The sequence below is a fragment of the Scophthalmus maximus genome, chromosome 21 (assembly GCF_022379125.1).
Source record: "Scophthalmus maximus strain ysfricsl-2021 chromosome 21, ASM2237912v1, whole genome shotgun sequence".
NCBI classification, from domain to species: domain Eukaryota; kingdom Metazoa; phylum Chordata; class Actinopteri; order Pleuronectiformes; family Scophthalmidae; genus Scophthalmus; species Scophthalmus maximus.
Genome location: NC_061535.1, coordinates 2,294,228 through 2,313,059, shown reverse-complemented (window position 1 = coordinate 2,313,059; position 18,832 = coordinate 2,294,228). Strand labels below are relative to the sequence as shown.

At 40.7% G+C, this 18,832-nt stretch overlaps 1 protein-coding gene across 1 annotated transcript in view; it reads left to right on the top strand.

The window, feature by feature from the left end:
• The window catches only part of vipr1b (vasoactive intestinal peptide receptor 1b), a 41,815-nt gene extending 29,493 nt beyond the window's left edge, over positions 1-12,322 (top strand). Inside the window, exons 6-13 of the mRNA XM_035619770.2 lie at positions 749-881; positions 3,054-3,207; positions 3,367-3,427; positions 3,534-3,606; positions 6,407-6,498; positions 7,000-7,129; positions 7,641-7,682; positions 9,032-12,322. Coding sequence (XP_035475663.2) covers positions 749-881; positions 3,054-3,207; positions 3,367-3,427; positions 3,534-3,606; positions 6,407-6,498; positions 7,000-7,129; positions 7,641-7,682; positions 9,032-9,223 — 877 coding nt within the window. The 3' untranslated portion in view covers positions 9,224-12,322. The remainder of the gene's footprint in view (positions 1-748; positions 882-3,053; positions 3,208-3,366; positions 3,428-3,533; positions 3,607-6,406; positions 6,499-6,999; positions 7,130-7,640; positions 7,683-9,031) is intronic.
• Positions 12,323-18,832: the final 6,510 nt, after the last annotated feature.

The window sequence follows — 18,832 nt, the reverse complement described above, 5'->3', positions numbered from 1 at the left end:
CATTTTCCTTGTAAAGGACAATGGATAGAAAATATATACAGTATGACTCACACAATACTGTGGAGTTCTTCCCCTTCTCAAGGCCTCCTTCAGTCCGCCTGCTGAAATGTCCTTGGGCCAAGACACTATGCCCTAAAATTGCCCCAATGTCCCAGAAGTGTGTGAATGTGTGTGTGAATGGGTGATTGTGATCTCACTGTACTATAAAGTGCTCTGGGTGGTCCATAAGACTAGAAAAGCGTTTTAGAAATGGAGTCTACTGCAATTGATCTGAACATTTAACTAAAATGCAAAAGTGTTCAGGCAAGAAATTGCATTGCAGCTGCAGAGCTGAACTGATGAAATCAAGGTTCCTGACGGGGGGGACATAAAGTGATTGGGCATGATTTGAATGGCAGCTCAATTTTTTGACACAACTGCCCATTTCTCCACAATGTAATCTCAATGTATTCGATGTTAAAATGTTTCTGATTAGGTATCTCGAAATCCCCCTCTCTTGTCTTTATTGGTGAAGTGCTTGAAGAGCCAGCAAAAGCATTAATAACACTCTGAAGCAGATCCAGCCACACAGTGACATACAAAACAAAGGGGCATGATTATAAAGTCATTCAGTCTTTGATTTGCTGTCATTTTACGCTATTAACTCCAAGGACAATGAATAATAGGCATAGAGGTCATTATTGTATTTGAGTGTGTGTGTTGTCTCTTTCTCTCGATCTAATCTTGTATCTCTCACTTTATGTTCTAGGAAGCTCCATTGCACAAGGAACTACATCCACATGCATCTGTTTGTGTCATTTATCCTGAAGGCCATCGCCGTGTTCATCAAGGATGTGGTTCTCTACGAGGTCGGGGAAGTGGACAACTGCTCCTCAGGTTCTGTGAGTTAAAATGCTACTGCTTGCGGACAAACTAAACAAAATAGTACATATGCACACTATCCTTTTTAGATGGGAATTCATGGAAAAAAAGAACACTTTAACTTAAACAAAAAGCATCACACACGAGTTAGAGGTGATATCTCTTGCACTTATGTGAGGCTTACGGGCCATTTATGCATGGACAAACATCAACCCGCAATGTTTGGATGTCTCCCTGTCAGCTCTCAGTGCCACCAGCCCGCCGCATGCCATCAAATCACAGACCACTGGGACCCCGGGGGTCGTGGTGAGGCCTGCAAACACGAGGTTTATATTACACAACGTGCGGGCCACAGAGGCCAGAGACAAGAGGAGCCTCACGTGTATTTATGAGTGAACTCTGTGACCGACTGTGTGTTAACGGAACGATTAGGTTGACGGGAGCCAGCTGCTGTCATGGGTCGGCTAAAATAGACATTATAGAGCCTGGCATTACTTCTGTTACAACTGATGACTTAGTTAGTGTCGCTCTCCGTGTGTGTGTGTGTAAATGTATTTGTCGTTGTGACCCATTAGATTAATTCATGATATTATCGCGGTGGGGAAGCTCGAAACAATGCATTATTTAAATGCAGATGCTTGCTCCTGCGTCTTTGTGTGCCTGTTTATTCAAATCCATCTTTTTTTTCCCCCTGTGTTTTCCCGGCGGCAAAATATCTTATGATTCATCTACGTCCTACCAATGGAGCCTTTTTTATTTATTTTTTTTAAATGGAGCCCCATTGAACAATTTGTACTGATGTGCACGCAGTGGAACTAGCTGAAAGTTTCAGAAGGCCATTCTGGGTCCATCTTCCTCCCCTTCACTTGCCGAGCGGGAATCAATTTATACGGGCTGCCAAATCCTCTATGAATGGAGAAGCTGTTCCGACGTCCACTCCTTCCGTCTTCATCGATGATTAATGATCCTCATGCACTTGCCATCCATATTCGACTCTTCCTTTTTCATGTGACACTATCCTACCCGTCGGTCATTCTTAGGATGTGGAGTATATGGCATTTTCAGCATCATATCATGACTTGTTTGGTCCTTGCTGTGGCTTGTGGGACGAGGGTGAGCTCAGTCTGAAACCCACGTAAAAGGTTGTCTCATTCATTTCCATTCTTCAATTCCAGTCATATCATATTTTTTTCTTCTCTTTACCTTTATGCTCTACTGTCCAATTATCTCTTCTATTTTTATAAATTTCTCTACTCACGCTGTGCATCACACCATCCCATCCACACTCAATATCTTCTCCCCCTCGCCTCTCTTTTCATCCCATGTCGCACCTCCGTTACATCATCTAAAGTGCTCGGCACATTCTCTCTCACTGGTCATTTTCACGCTGTGCGATGATTTTTTTTCTTCTTATCTCTGGAACGATCATCTTGTGCGTCGCGGTGTGCGTATCAGCACATGAACCTATGGCACTGAGGAGTGTTGTGAAAGAGCTGCACACAACAGATCCGCTCCCGCACCCACACCATTAGAAAAATGAATCTGTGATTCGCGTCCTTGTTGAACAATAGCAGCCTCCCCTGCTGTGCTATCAACATGAGCAAACTGAATTTTGAATGAAGTCACCTTCCCGGTGGAACGGTTGGGTTGTTGTGTTTGCAGATACCAAGAATACAACTGATCATGGTTATCCTGCATGCTAGTTTCAGCATTCCTCCATTGTCCTTTTGCTTGCTAGAATATATCATGGAACATTTTGCACTTTGGCTTTGCCTCTTCTGGTTGAAGAAGACATTGAGTTTACTTTTTGAACATCCATGTATACGGCTTATGTCACTGGGGTCCCCACTGTTTGTGGAGAAAGCTACACTCACCGAGCACTTTGTTAGGAACAGCATACATTGCTCGTTCCGCGTGGCATGGATTCCACTAAATGTTGTGAGCATTCCATTGAGATTCTCGTCAGTGTTGACTCGATTGCATTATTTAATATCTGCAGATTTATCAGATGCACACTCATGCTGCCAATCACATCCCTGAGGTGTTTTAGTAATCTACAGTACATGCATTCTTCCTTTTTCAGAAGTGTTGCTACAAAAAGGGGAATTCTTCCTTGTGACCTTGTTGGATATCTCAGAAGATCATTGTGTGTTTTGTTTTTGTTTTTTCTTTTTTTGTTCTGTGTTTGCCAGGTTGGCTGCAAAGCAGTGATTGTGTTCTTCCAATACTGCATCATGGCCAGCTTCTTCTGGCTGCTGGTGGAAGGCCTCTATCTTCACGCACTGTTGGCTGTCTCTTTCTTCTCCGAGAGGAAGTACTTCTGGGCTTACATTATGATCGGCTGGGGTGAGACTATATCTTTCCTTCACGCCTTCATACGCCTGTGCCGTTCCAGCCAGGGTGACACCCCACTGACTCTCAGCAGAAGACAGTCTGAAGGTTGTGACCTTCGCTGTTGAAGTGCAATGATAACGTTGGTGTGTACTATGTGTTTCATGTCTCCAGGAGGTCCGACAATATTCATCGCCACTTGGAGCATCGCTAAAGCCTACTACAATGATGTGGGGTAAGAAAAACCCCAGAGAATTGCCAGCAGGAGTTCTAGTATTTGTTTCTTTTATCTGCAACTACTTGTACATGAATATTGTTTCATGTCTATATGTCATGACCAGGTGCTGGGATATAATTGAGAAGACTGATGTGTTCTGGTGGATCATTAAAACGCCTATTTTGGCATCAATCCTGGTAAGTTTACAAGTCTTTGCATCACTCAAAGTCTTGCGGATCTGCATTTTACACCAAGCTCCCATTTTCAAAAGTAAAACTAATTACCACTGAGAGAGAAAACATCTTTGTCCATTATCATCAATCCACCTCAGACATAATTTGTCATTGTAATTTATGGCAATGCTTTTAGACTCCACATCTGTTTGGTAGTCATGCAGTATGTCAGCACAACGGAGGGGTTGGTATGACCTCAAAGTTTTAATTTCACATTGGAAAGTTGGCAGGATGAGCACCATTAATTGTTTTTTATTGACTGACAGGTCATGAGTCAATGCATTTTGCAGTCTTTCTTGATGTCTTTTCCTTTTGAAAACAGTAAAAGCATTGGCAGAAACATCTTCAAAAAAGAGGGGTTGAAAAGAGGAATATTCTCAGATGCACTGGGTCTGATTCAAAAACAGAAAACAAAAGTCAGACTTTTGTGTGTTCAAGGACTGGTTTGACACCTTTGAAATGCTCTAGAATACTAAATCTTAGAGTTATATCAGAAGAGCAACATCACTCATATCAATTTATTAAATATGGAGCCAGTCACATTGGTGTAAACCAAGCTAGCTTGTTTATGTTAAAGCTAAGCTAACTGCCCTCTGGCTCAAGCCCCTGATAAAATAGTTTTATTATTTCCATTTTGAGATATATGCCTATTCTCTCTATTGCCAAAAGTTATGAGACGGCCGATCTATCTCTCACGCCTGTACAATAAATATGACATTACAGCAGAAACAGTTTTTGACCTATGCCCTCGCAACACAACTGTTTATCAGTTTTGTCCTTTAAAGGTGCGTTTGCTGGGAGTGAAACTGACAAGCTGCTTCCCCCCTGTTTCAAGTCTTTGTGCATTGATAACCCACAGGCCAATGGCTTAATTTTTATCATGTATATCTGGAAGCAGGTCAGTTTATTATTTTGAAAATGGGTTTATCTCTCTAGGGCACTGATCAAAACCCAGAGTATGAGAAACAAACTTCAGGTGGAAACACTTAATCGACAGCTCACCCTGAGTTGAACCCCTTATCCCGTGTGTGTGTGTGTGTGTGTGTGTGTGTGTGTGTGCATTGATAACCTACAGGCTTCTGGCTTCATTTTGATCATGTATATCTGGAATCAGGTCTGTTTCCTTTTATAAAATTGGGTTTATCTCTCTAGGGGCGATGATCTCAACCCGGAATATGAGAAACAAACTTTCAGTAGTAACACTTAATCGTCAGCTCACCCTGAGTCGAACCCCTTATCTCACGTGTGTGTGTGTGTGTGTGTGTAAACAAACTAAAGCAAATCTGCGGCTCCGCGTGCGAGAAATGAAGACACTTTGAGAGAGGTGTGAAAAGGAAAGTAAAGATGAGTTCAGAAAGCATGACATGAGAAGCAACAGTGGAGCCTGTTAATTGATGAGAGGAAGGATTACTTGCAGTGCAGTAACTGCATCACAGTCTCGCATTTTGTCACTGCTTTACTAACGCTCTATTTCACAAATATGTGATTTTTGGGGGTTTTTTCCAGTAAATTTCCTGATAGAGCAATTTCATTTGGCACCATTCAGAGATAATAGAGCGGGCTGTGGAATCTCACGGGTCTTACAGTTTCTTAGAGAAAAAAGAACTAATGTATTACTGTCAATTTTTGATTAAGAAAGGGTGCTGTATAAGCATTTGTGCAACCCAAAGTATTGCTGTTGTTTAGAGGGGGCCAATATTAGCGCCTATGGTGTCATTCTTCTATCGCCATTACACTGAGCAATCACTTTTCACATCATGATTACAAGTTTAAGCCAAATAAGTTGTCAATTTCCTCTTTAAGAAATACTATTTGATCACTGCTTCCATTTTTCTCTTGATACCATGTCCCTTCTTGGAACCTGCTTCCAAACGGACAGAAATATATGAGTTCCTTCTCAGAAACCTAAGACCTGTCAGAAGCTACACTAAAAGGAATATAAACACCAGCCAACTACAGTACATCCCCATGGTAAATGAAATATTGCGTGTTCATTTGTGAACTCGTGTGGATTTTATGTCTTAAGAAAGAGCCAGACTGACTATCCTCGTGACTGCCGTCTAAACAGTAACGTTATTTGCCATACAGACGTGTGGTATTAATTTTCTCATGTAAAACTCTGTGAGAAAACGAATGTGTATTTCCCTAAATGTCAAACGTATTCATTAACAACCTTTTATTTCTGTGTTTGCACCACCAGATTTGAAAAAAATGTGGGGTGGTAAACACAAAGCAAACAGTCTTTCCTCATTCTTTGTTGATGTCTGCTGATGTCTTGCTTTTTATTTGTTTCTTGGCAGCAGTTGTTGGCAAAGCAGATTCAACTGTGTTATTTCACATTAGGATCAGGATCTGCAGCCCGGCTGTTAGACCGCTCTGTCTTTTTCACTCTCTGCGGCAGCTGAGTAATGTTTGTGAGCAGAGCTTGTGAATGCATCGCGGTGTGTGATGTGTTTCCAGTTCAGAGGTTCAGCCCAGATTAACAATTTAGAAATGCCCATTTTCTCACAGGGTACAATCCGCAATCTAATAAGAGCCAGATGAAATGCAACATCCGGCTTCCTGTTATGAGACGCATTTCTCAAACATTCCTCCGAATCTGTTAAATAAAACACAGAAAACCCGTGGAAGACAAGTACTGACTTTCTTTAGAACAAGCTTTTAGGAATATCATATGGGAAAAATTGAACATTTCTGTTAAATATTACATTATTCACCATCACTAAACACTTTTTCCATTGTTACTTTACTCATATGTCCACAGATGAACTTTTTCATTTTCATCTGCATCATTCGAATACTTCGCCAGAAGATCAACTGCCCAGATATAGGAAGGAGCGAGTCCAACCAGTACTCGTGAGTATGATTTCATTTCTTTTTCACGCCACAAATATGGATGATTCATTAGCGGCGATTAACATGAAATGCCATCGCTCACTCTGAGGACATTGGGAATCTTCTACACCAGCTATTCCGTGTTCTGGGAAAATAAAGTGTATTCACAGGATTTACTATCTCATACATTTTGATGAATATAGGAGGAAAATCCGTTTGGACTTCAGAAAAGAAAAAGCGTGGCGTGTGATGCTCAGATCAGTGTAGTGCCCCTGGAGCTCTGGCAGCTGTTCAATGCAGAGACATGGTGCTCTGTGTGTTGTGAGGGATTTCTGCAGCGAGGGAGAGCATCTCATATGAGCCAGCCATAATGCAGACAATCCCGTCTCCGGTCCTCAGAGATACAATGTAAAATGTAAAGTACTTCACCGTTGTCACATGTAGAGACAGATCCAAAATTGGTCTCACCGGAGGGAGAAATCGAAATGTGTTCCTTTATTTTTTTGTGCTCTGTCGTTTCAGGAGACTGGCAAAATCAACGCTGCTTTTGATTCCACTGTTCGGGATCAACTTTATCGTGTTTGCCTTCATCCCGGAGCAAGTGAAGACTGAGCTGCGGCTAATTTTCGACTTGATTCTGGGGTCATTTCAGGTACGATACCAAATGATTACAGAGACGAAATTCAACATTCTTTGAAATTAGAAACCTTTGTTTCATTGTTTTATTGTTTCATTCCATTCAAGATCCAGTAAAAGTAATAATTTGGAAACCCTATGAGCCCTGCCCTGCGAATCTTTCTTTTGGAGAAACCCTGAAAGAGGGAACTGTGTCAGGTCACCATGCAGGCACTTTGCTGGCCGACGCAGTGGCAGTGTTTCTCTTTTAAGTGTTATTTCAGTTCATCACACAAGGAATAGGCATGATGCAGAATTCAGCTAGATGGCACAACTGCATTACTGACCGTCTGGCAACCAAGGAAACCATTCCAGCACACTCCTCCCACCAGCCTTTTCATCCCTCCTTCTCATTATGTCTATAAACTATCCAATGTGTGGTGCACAGTGTTTCGACCACGCGATATTGTAGTTGTGAAGACGACTGGAATCCTCACCGTGACACAAACTATTATTGCTCTCTCTTATCTGTTTTTCTTTCTCTTTAGGGCTTTGTGGTTGCGGTCCTCTACTGCTTCCTCAATGGAGAGGTAGGACCCCCCCCCCTCACAGTAATGTAAACAGTTTGTATGAAGACACTGTTACTATCTGAAGAGTCCCATGCACACCTCGGAAAATCCACTTGATCCGTAGTTTTAATGTTGCTCCCTCAGTGCGCCATTACAAACACATAGTCCTGACAGCTGGACGAGAAAGAGTCAGCAGCACTGGTGGCTCCAGGCGTCCCTCCTGCCTTGGACCTCCTCGTGGCATATTTCCTAATCTCTGCCTGCAGGGTGGAAGTGCTGTAAAAAAAAAAAAAAAGCACAGCCTTTATGGCAGAGAGAGCTATTCTGTGATGTCTTCAGAGGCTCCCTGTGGGAAGATTAGTTATGTTCCCAGTGCAGGGACATATTGAATCACAGTGATGGACTGGATGGCAAGACCTGACAAAAGGCTGTCTGAATATTAATCTGCTGCAATTTCCGGGCATCTTTTATTAAGCGTGAACCCTCTGTGGTATCGTTACATGAATTTCCTCACATAAACAAAATCAGACAAAAGGGCATTAACATGTTTGTATGTTACATATGTAACATATAGCACAATTTAAAAAAAAAATGTCTTTAGCTTTTGTTACAGTTGGTGGCCATTCCAAACACTTTTCCTATGTTTAATGTAGAATGCATCACGATAACCGGTACGTGCTCTGAACAGCAAATCTCAAAGTCTTTATGAACTTAGTCTGAGTTGTATTATTACTGTCTTATGTAGGTCAGAGGAAGAAAGTTGCCATTAGAAAACTAAACTTGCAAACCATATGGATATTTAAGTGATTACTAAAACATCTGTAATGTACTGTAATATAGGCCGTCATGTACAGAGGAGCTTTTATTGTTGGAAACACACAGATTCAAGTTAAACATGTACAGTGGATGAAAATGAGAATTTGGGGAACAAGAGAGTGACAATAAGTCTGTTAATCTCTTGCTGGATGGAACAACTTGCTTGATGGAACAACTGCAAATCAACTCCAAAGAGACACAAACGAGCACAGAGAGGCGATGCTTGCAAAGTGATGCAGAACAAGACACAGAGTGGCTAAAAGCAAGAAACAAAACAACTACAAAAAGATGCAAAATGACCATGAAGAGACACATAACAACTGAAAAAAGACTGAACTGAGACAAAACCACCACAAAGACCAACCCAATGACTACAAAGAGACACAATCGCTCTCTCTCTCTCTCTCTTTGTAAATGGGAATCTTCATACACTGTCACGCTTTTTTAAAAGGGGAGCGGTCTGCTCAGTTTATTCGTTTTATAAGTTGCGTGGTGAGTCACTGGCTGTATTGTAAAATGTTACCCAGACTTCTTATTGTTCCACTCCGTCGCAGGTCCAAGGAGAGATCAAGAGGAAGTGGCGGAGGTGGCACCTGCAGAGATACATGAGCTCTGACACCAAATACCAGCACCCGTCTATTGGCAGCAGCAACAACTTCAGCACCCAGATCACCATGCTGACACGATGCAGCCCGAAAGCGCGGCGGGGCTCGTCCTCCTGTCACGACGACTTGTCCAGCATGTGACTCATTCACAAAAAAAAACCTGAAACGGGGATACATGTTCTCACGCCAAAACACCGTCTATGTACACTCCAGAATAGAAAGAAGGAACACACACTTCCTCATTAACACATGTACTGAACGGGGGCGTGTGGCTTGAGTTAAGGGGACAGAGAAGGCGATGAGAGGACGGAAGGACATACATTAGAAAACCGTTATGAAAGTAATCGGCTTTTGAGCAGCTTTTTTAATCGCCACGCTTTCTTTAAAATAGCGTCACGAGCACAGCTTTCACACATCCGACTGGGAACCCGTTGGTTTCTTCTCCTTGTATTTCATGATTCAGCGCGCATGCACGGGGTCAGTTTCTGAGTCCCGTCATGATGGATCGATTGCTAAATTGTTATTAAGTTCCCTGTGCGCTAAGTCGCCGGGCAAAGTTAAATGTTACACGTTGATAGGGTCAGGTGAGGGATCCAAATGTGAATTGCACCAGCGAGCACACAATCTGATGTAATTATGTGCTGATTCAAAATCACTTAGTGGATTGCTGCAGCTCCAAATGAGCAACGCAGGTGGTTTTAAACACATTGTGAAATTACTTTTCAAAAATGACAGTGTGTGCTGTCATATTGCAGGCAGAAGAAAAGCACCAGAAATGTGTTGTTTTAAAGCATAATTTTTGGGGCAGCCAACAAGAACAAAACAGCGTGCAAACGTTTTGTTTTCCTCCCCGTGAGGGAAGACTGCTTGATAACCAGCAGGGAACTTTATTTCCATACATGCCAAATGGATGAGGCTCCACCGCGCGTGACTGGCGCCAGGCTGATCCACAACGATGGTTTTGGAGTACAAATGCCCTTCTCTGCACTATCACTCTCATGAGAAACGGATTGCCCTTTGCCTTCCCTCTTGTTTTCTGTGATTCTGTGCCTGTGATGGGGTTCTTGTGTCTTGATTATTTGAGGCACTCTGGCAGTTTTGTGCTGATCACTGACGAGTGCCTGCTACAGTGTTTTTCGAGGTGACGCAGTTCACTCCGATCTCCACCAGCTGTCGGGCCGCGCGGCAGCTCTGGAGAGGAAATGCCTTCAAGCAATTCAGTCCCTGAATGTTTACATTTATTGGGATGAGTCATTCAACATTGTACAGTGAGTATACAGTGTAAAGTTTAATGAATTACGATGGATTGTTGTGCCATGCTGATTGTATTGCGGCTACAATACCAGTAGTATGTCAACTATAATTGTTTGTTCATGTTATTGCAATATGTGAGATTTAATGCCTTGCCGGGAATATAAAATTTCCCTTTACACGCTTGTTTACGTAGCAGGCCGTGCTTTATTGTCAAGCATAAAAGCTTCAGATTCATAATACAGAGGCGTAATACATGCAGTTTTAGGCGAACCTTTTATTGGTGATGCTCCAGTATAGACGTCAGCTTCTATTCCTAAGTCATATCATGGTGAAAATTGTGAAAAGTATTTCCTGAATTCTCAATGGACCTGCCAGATTCAAGCTTGGCAGCGGGGGGAGGTTGAACCTGACAGGTCAGTCGCCCCCGTTGGAGCCTGTATGTAAAGCACAGCAAGGTGACAAGGATGACTAGCCCCGGCACAACGATGCCGTCATTGTCCTCTTCAGCTTACAAGGCGAGACTTGAAAAGTCACTCGCATGTTCATGCAAGAGGGAACGTAGAGAAGGTCCAGTTTTACCTGTAAAAAAATAAATAAATTGTCATCGCAACCCACTGCGGATTTGAAGGGCCATACCTCTATAAAGGCTGTGTTCTGACAGAAAGGCGAATTTTCACCCCGCATCACTTACAGTAATCTGACAGCTGGATAAAAATGTACCGTGCAATGTAATTGTGACGATGTGAGCTGTAAGCTAGTTGGCTGTGGGACTGTGCCTCTGTATTTGTGTTTGACGGAGCCTCATCAGAACTCAGTATTCACCAGGTTATTACTGTCACACCTCTACTTTTCTTGTACATTTATGAAGCATTTTCAACAGCAACAAAAAAAGTACCCGGATTAAATTGCAAATCTTTTCGCAATTTTGAAATCGCCTTCAACTCTGTGTATGCAAACGTGCCACCTTTGAAAATCCACTCCACGTGCTCAACACATCGAGCACCCAGGGACATTAAAGCGGGACATTCTTTTTGATTGTAACACAAGCATTTAGAAAAATTTCAAATATCCACATATTTGCTCTCTTGCCAAGGGGTTCGATGAAAATATTGATGGCTCTCTCACGTCTGTAGGGTGAATGGTAAATGTTGAGCGGGAGCCACTCAGACTGAACACATCTCTACCTTCTGAAGTCTTATCAGGAAGCCGACTTCTCCTGGCCAAGAAATTGCCCAGCACATAATCACAATTTGTCGTTTTTAGACTCAAGGTCCAATATGTGTGTGTGTGTGTGTGTGTGTGTGTGTGTGTTAGTGGGCTAGCTGTTGCCACCTGTCTCCACTCTCTATACTAAGTTGAGCTAACTGACTGCTAGCTGTAGCTTTATATTTACAATGTTCCCCCAAAATAATTATAAAGTACAATTGTTCATTGGCTCAATATTCAACAGTGTTTGGTGACTATCTTCTGATGTGAAGTTTAATGTACCTGTGTCAATTTGTCAGTGTACCTCTCATGATAGTGGATGTAAATAGATATTTACAAATCAAGAAACGACTCTCATGTACTGTATTTTGATATTAGCTTTTAGCGCTATTCGTAAGCTGGCATGGTTGTTGTGTGTCAGTTAGATTATATTAAAAAGGGATATTGAATCAACAACCATTCTAATGTGCACTTACAGTAACAATTGAAGTATGTATAATATAGATTTGTGTATTTGCAAACTGTATATTGTGATATTAGGATTTGATTAGTATGTTTTGTTGTTAGTGCAATGCATGTTACACTGGTGCAAAGCCTTTTTCGAAGCTGCACTTGTACTTTAAGTATTAAATAGCTTAAGTTTACAGTTGTCCTCATAAAGCCACTTCTTAGTTTTATGTTTTTGTATATAATTGTCTTCTTGTTGTACAGTGTATTTAAAGCCTGTTACCTTGGCAGGACATTTAACTTGCCATGAAAATGTAACATTGTTTCACTCAAACTGTATGAAATAAATTATTTAGAAAATATACAAGAAGGTTGAAGTTCAATTTTCTATCCAATTCCACACACACATCTGCTTAGATTCTGTCCAAAGTGTCTATACTTTTAAAGACAAATTATATTGTCATTATTAAGACTTAATGCAACTTATAATATACTGTGATCTACTTGTAGCTTATTTCTACTTGACAAGGACATGGTCAAACAAATTGTTTACTAATACCAATTACTTTTATTGGGGGTCTGTTCAAAAAGCTGCAATCAGGTCTTTTTCATTTGAGTATTTATATTTCACAGTCGATGACTATAATTCTGTTTATGTTATGCTCAGAAACAGATGATGTCTTGATTAAATATCAGTAGTTTTAGTAATAAAGCAGGCAGCTCAGTGCTCCAGACAATATTAAATGTGTTGGTTGCAGTATGATCAGAAAGCAGCATATTAGGTTCTTTGGGAGAACAATGGAATTTTAACAGCTCAAAAAAGGTTGGAACTGCTCTCTTCAGCCCATAGACAGAAATTATCCCAGTAACTGACTGTACTTATTTCCACGTCACTGTGTGCTGCTACGGGGTCACAGTGCCCTTAAGAGACAATAGCAATAGACAATTTCTGAAGAAGTACAAAGAAACCACTTTCAGAGCTTCAGATTTCCAACTATATAAAGCCAGTATAAATATAACAATGCATTGTTATAGATTTAACTGCACAACAGTATATTACGTCGTTGACAATAGCGTCAGCTCAACCAGTTAGCCATCAGTCAATCTTGGTTTAATGTTACATTAGCTCAATCCATGAAGTGGAAATGAGCATCAAATGATATGATTAACTATTCATGGGAAATGTCATGATTGGAAATAAAGGGATTTTTCAGGCTCAAAGGTTGCTGCATGAATTTGTCAGTAAGTATTTTGAGGCCCATGTGTTGAAACATGCTGAGCAATTATGTACAAATATAATTCGTTGTATATTCCACAATCAGATGATGCATTTGATTATATTTGGTCCAAGAGCTTGTGACTTAGATAACAGCTGTGAGAAAATTCATAAAACAGGTCGCGGGATGCAGACAGGAGTAAATTAAGTTATTTCCAGATTCCCGGTGACATATAAAATGTGAGCCAGGTGTCTTGCCTTTAAGGAATCTTTCAATATTCATGGCATCAGTTAAATATTCATGTCACAAATAAGGGAGACTTTGGAAGAGGCGAGTGATTGAGCGAACAAGTGCGCTCAGTCCAAACTGTTTCGATGCTGCTTTGATCGCCTCTGCTGTGAGAAGCTGAATCTTGGTTTTTAAAGAGATGTCGTCTGCCAAATCTGGTCTGATCTGTGGCTGGGGGTCATGCCAGTGAACATCAGAGGTTTGCCCACGTTTCAAAGGCAAAGCTGGACGAGTAAGTCATTTGCATTTCATTGATTTCATGACCTCTGTGGTCGGACAGTTGAAACTTCAATGGGTGACTGATGTCAAATACTTGACTGTCCTGCCGGGGTGTGCGTGTCTTACTTCGCTCCAATTGATGATTTTTCACTTCAACTGAATGTAGCAGAAAATGAACACAAACTCTATTATCATTTCACTCATTAGTACGCTAACTACTACTTCAACCAGTGCCTGCTGGAATTACCCAAAGAACCCAAAGATATGTTGCGTAGGAGACGTCTTGTGTCTCGTGTCAGCAAACACCACATTTTAATGGAAATATACTGTAGTTTGTTAGACAGAGAAATAATGTTTTTTTTAACTAATATGTATCTTACATTTAATTGAATTGATTATTTATTGAGTCATCACCACGCGTGCAGTAAGTGCAAACAAAGCCTAAACCGTCTTTGCCTAAAGTCTTGACTGAACAGGCTCAGGCAGACACAAAAAACGCTTCTGTGCCCGCCCACTGCTGTGCTCAGCGCCACGAAAACGGCCGAATTCAGTGCACACACTCATGACTGATGCACAATGCAGCTTATTAGAAAGCCATTCTTCTAACATATTTACTTACCTTTGGTTAGTGTGATCTATCACTGCCCACACGCACTACAGAGGGGAGTGATAGAACTACACACTCTTTGATTCATGGTGAAAACCAGGGTGTAAACAAGCTTGAGGAAATGGTTCCGCAGATTCGTACAATGACAGGATGCTTGATCTCACTTTTGACGTGAATGCATAATTCAGTTAGGGGAAAATGTGACTCATGTGTAGTGTTTAAAGTGTGCCGCCTTGTCTGGCTGAAGCCGTTGCATTGTACTAAGGTCTGGGCTGGTTGGGCCGCGAGAGTTCTCGCGTGGGAAACCGGTGTATATTATACAGAAGCAATTAGTTCGGGGGACTGTTTACGATAGAAACGTACTCTTTCCCACTTCTGTTCTTTGCAGCTAAAGGTCTTAAACCCATAAGTCGCTACCCACAAAACAGGTGGAGAGAGTACCAAAGTAAGTCCGCTGTACATTTTTCATTATACATTGTGGTCTCGGAATAACCTCTGTGTGGTATAATATTGCCACAAAAAACAAATAATCAATCTGATTTATTCCAGCAAGCAATATCTACGCATTGGGATAACAGTGGCGGGGAAAAACGCTGACTGATTTTGGAATGTTTTTGAGTGTACATCATCCTACAGTCAAATTCAAGTGATAGCACATGCCATAAATACAAATGTTGTGTATTGTAAATGTGCCACATTTGGTTTAACATAAATAATGTGATACAATTGATTGTATTGATCTACTGGATTCAGTCCTAAAATAATGATGTTGAATAGACAAATAGCCTGGATTTGCTTCCTCTTGATTTCCCCCCATAATACTTAGCTTTGTAGAGAGCTCCCAAAGGAGCAGTTAGTGTCAGACCGATAGCAGACGCAATTTCAGGCCTATATCTCTGTCCGCTGGATTTCATTAAAGAGCACATGGGATGAAAGGGAAACAAATAAATCAATTTAATTAAAACATTTTTAGTTTATAGACATATTGAGGACAGGCCCCTTTATATAAAGTCTATGGAAAAGGCAAATGAAACAGCATTGGTAAAACAATCTTCATCTAAATCAAAGTTTTGCAAAGATTATATCCTCTCGACAGAGAGCGAAGAACAATAACCTATAGAACACAATGTATTTACAGAAACCCCCCCAAGATGTGTATGATGCTGCAAAGAGCTTTTGTTTAACCTTTAATGTGTTGCCGCAACTGCAGTTTTTGACGGAGATCAAGTGATATAATCAAAAGCTCATGAACAGCCAGTGAATAGTCGCAACAAGATTATATTCTCAGTGCCATAAACAAGTTAATGGAGGGCAGATAATTAAATGCATTGTGATAAATATCCTTTTGATAACAATAACCCTCTGGTGCTTTGAGAGCTCCAGAAAATCGATTAAATGGATTTTGTGATAGTATTGTTCGTCCACTGCTTTTTCCACAGTCAAGAAGTACCTTTGAAACCCAACGTTTGAGCCAGCATGGATGAGAAGTTACTAAAGTTCCACGGAACTCAGAAAAAGAATGCTTACAAACATTTCAAATTTGAACAATTACAATCACGTGACACCTGATGAAGACCAGGTAATATGATTGAGAGCTCAACAGCAGCTACTACCTGGCGCTGAGATTGGTTTTTTGGCTGTTTCAAAAAGGTCATTTTTTAAGTTATTCTCACAATTCTGACCCACTTGTACGTGTATATTATGTTGTTGAGAGATTTCCTCTTTTGATGTGTTTGGGATTTCGTGCATTAGTTTAGTCAAGCCTCTGGACATGTAAGGAACATCAAAGGCCCATGGGCCTATGAATTGTCGAGCGTCGGACATTCTGTAAAGCCTTGACGTCTCGAGTACCAGACTGTCAAACGACGCAACACGGCTGGAACATTGTGCGAATGAAAGCGTAGCTGTTTTTTCAGCCAGTTATGAAAGCGCACAATAGATGTGTGAAGAATGTGAGAATACAGAAGTGCAGAGGATTCTGGATTAAAATAATTGGTGTTATGGTTTACAATATTTGGCTTTACTTTACTTTACCCTGTCAATGTTTGCTACGTCATGTTGAATACGGTTGCACAAAACGGTCCAGAATATGTGGCATTTGCGTTGAAATTTCAGCGCTGCCAGAAACCGGAAATGGATTTACCATGAAGTGTCCCCCTCGGGTGCTCAGTTGGTTGCGGCTTGCAGCCTTACAACCAGATGGCACCAGAAAATTTAAAAAATGACACACTATGGCTTTAAGAAGATTAATCATTGGAACGATATGCCGGGTGGCAAACTAACAGGTTTCTGGGTAAGTTCTAACATTGCTCCAGTTCTGTAAAATCGGCTAATGCTTGCTAACATAATTGGTACAACTTTTTTTGTACTTAGGTAATATTATGTGAATGTTTTGTTTAAAAACGTTTTTATCATGGCCCTAAATGGTCAGAAATATATTAAAGCATGTTAAAGTTCACAATAAACGGTTGACAAAAAAAGCATCTAAGTTATAGAGGCAAGTTGAGTATTTAGAAGCTAAAGATTAATTTTGCATCGTAGAGAACAGCTTAAAACAAGAGTAAATATTGGATTTAGATTCATCTGGTGGACACAAACATCTCCGAGAGATTACCAATGAGCTGTGTGTCTCCGAACAAAGTCGCGATACAAAGGTAGTGTTGTGTTAACAGAGCTTGTTTGCACGTGGCCCTAATATCGATAAGCTGATTGTAAATGGATACATTACCTGTCCATTGACCACCTGGATGAATCGGACACTATTTTTTTTTGTGCCCACTGCAATTAAAGCAGAGAGAGAGAAGAGTCATTTTCCCACTGTGGATATTGGAGACCCAGAGAGACTGCTGCACTTGTGGCATCCAGGAGGAGAGCGGAGTGATGCATATGAAATGAATGGAATGGGCACTGGACCCGAGACAAAGATTGGCTGCCAGAGTGACTCACCTTGATTAAATCCACCGCAGCTCAGAGTGAATTAATTCCTTGAGAGCACTTCAGAAGACTTTCTGCCTCCACATCAGAGGAAAAGGTTTTGACCTCAGGAGTGAGGCTGTCGTGTTGGTTTGCCGTATAGGACAGTAGTTCACACCTTGTCATGAGATGAATTATGTTCCATTAATTTTATCTAAATCTTTTAGTCATTTATCCATTTTGTTCAGCTAATTTTAGCCACATATCTTCTTTTTTTTTTTCAGCTGCGTTACTTTTTAGCTAACTATGTAAAAGCATTTATGAATTTTAGCCATTTAATGGCAATATTCCTGCAGGAATCAATTAAGTTTTTCTGATTCTATTACTTTTAGCTAACTAACCATTGCTAATTATAACTATTTAATCCAATTCATAACTTTTAGCAAATCATTTTCCAATTCAACTGTTATGTGTGTGTGTGTGTGTGTGTGCGCGTGTGTGTGTGTGTGTATGTGTGTGTGTCATCTGTACAATCACTTGTAACATATTGCATATACTATTTTATGTACAACCCTTATATTTATGTTCTTTATTCTCTTATAGGCTTTGCAGTTCTTACATTTTTTTTTAACTTTTTATTTTTATTTTTGTAATTAATATGTATATATATATATATATATATATGTGTGTATGTATGTATGTATGTATGTATGTATATATATATAAATACACACACATATATAACATAAATACTGTGACCACAATTTTCTTACTCTGCAATACTTAAAACAAGCTCACAGGTCACCCCTGTCAAATGTTTGACTGATGTACATGCAGGTTTAACGCCCGTCAGCTACAGTCAATGTCAACAAATGGCAAAGCGACAGGGAATGTGTATGTGTGTGTGTGTGTGTGTGTGTGTGTGTGTGTAATAGCTTATAACCATCACATTTGACAGTTATTAAGAAACATTCGATTATATTTCTTCTACAGTACAATGGGGGATGGAAATGGTGGCAAATGCTGGATTAAATCATCCGTGAAAGTTGTTTGCTGTGTGTATTCTTTTGTTAACCAGGGCTGATAACGCTTCTGAAAGATGACAGTGCTGCTGTTCTTTGAACATGCAGCGGCAGGGGAAGGTGCCAGTGAGCGGGAGAAATGTGAGCCGTAAAAACACTAGACAAGACCACCCATGCTGCTATAAACCTATTTGTTAAGGGAGAGGGGGCAGCTTCCCAACAGACACCTCTGCCAATTAGGATAAAAGAGGGGTTAATCCCTGTATATGAGGATCATTCAATTTACATATACGTTGTAGCAGGATGTATTACACTGTGGATTTATAATGCAACTGTGAGCTCTGAGGGACGTTTTCTTTGCTTCTTGGTTGCCAACCTCAAATTTTCCTCTACAATATAAATGAAAAAGCTGACAAGCTCTTTGCAATTCTTCACAACTACTGACCTATGTCAATGTCGGTAAACTATACTGAAGAGGCGACGAGACAGTGTGTCAGATAATTGTTTATAGGTGTTTCCAGACATTAAAGAAGCATCCTTTTTGTGACAACAGTGACAGATGTGTTTTGGTCAAAGC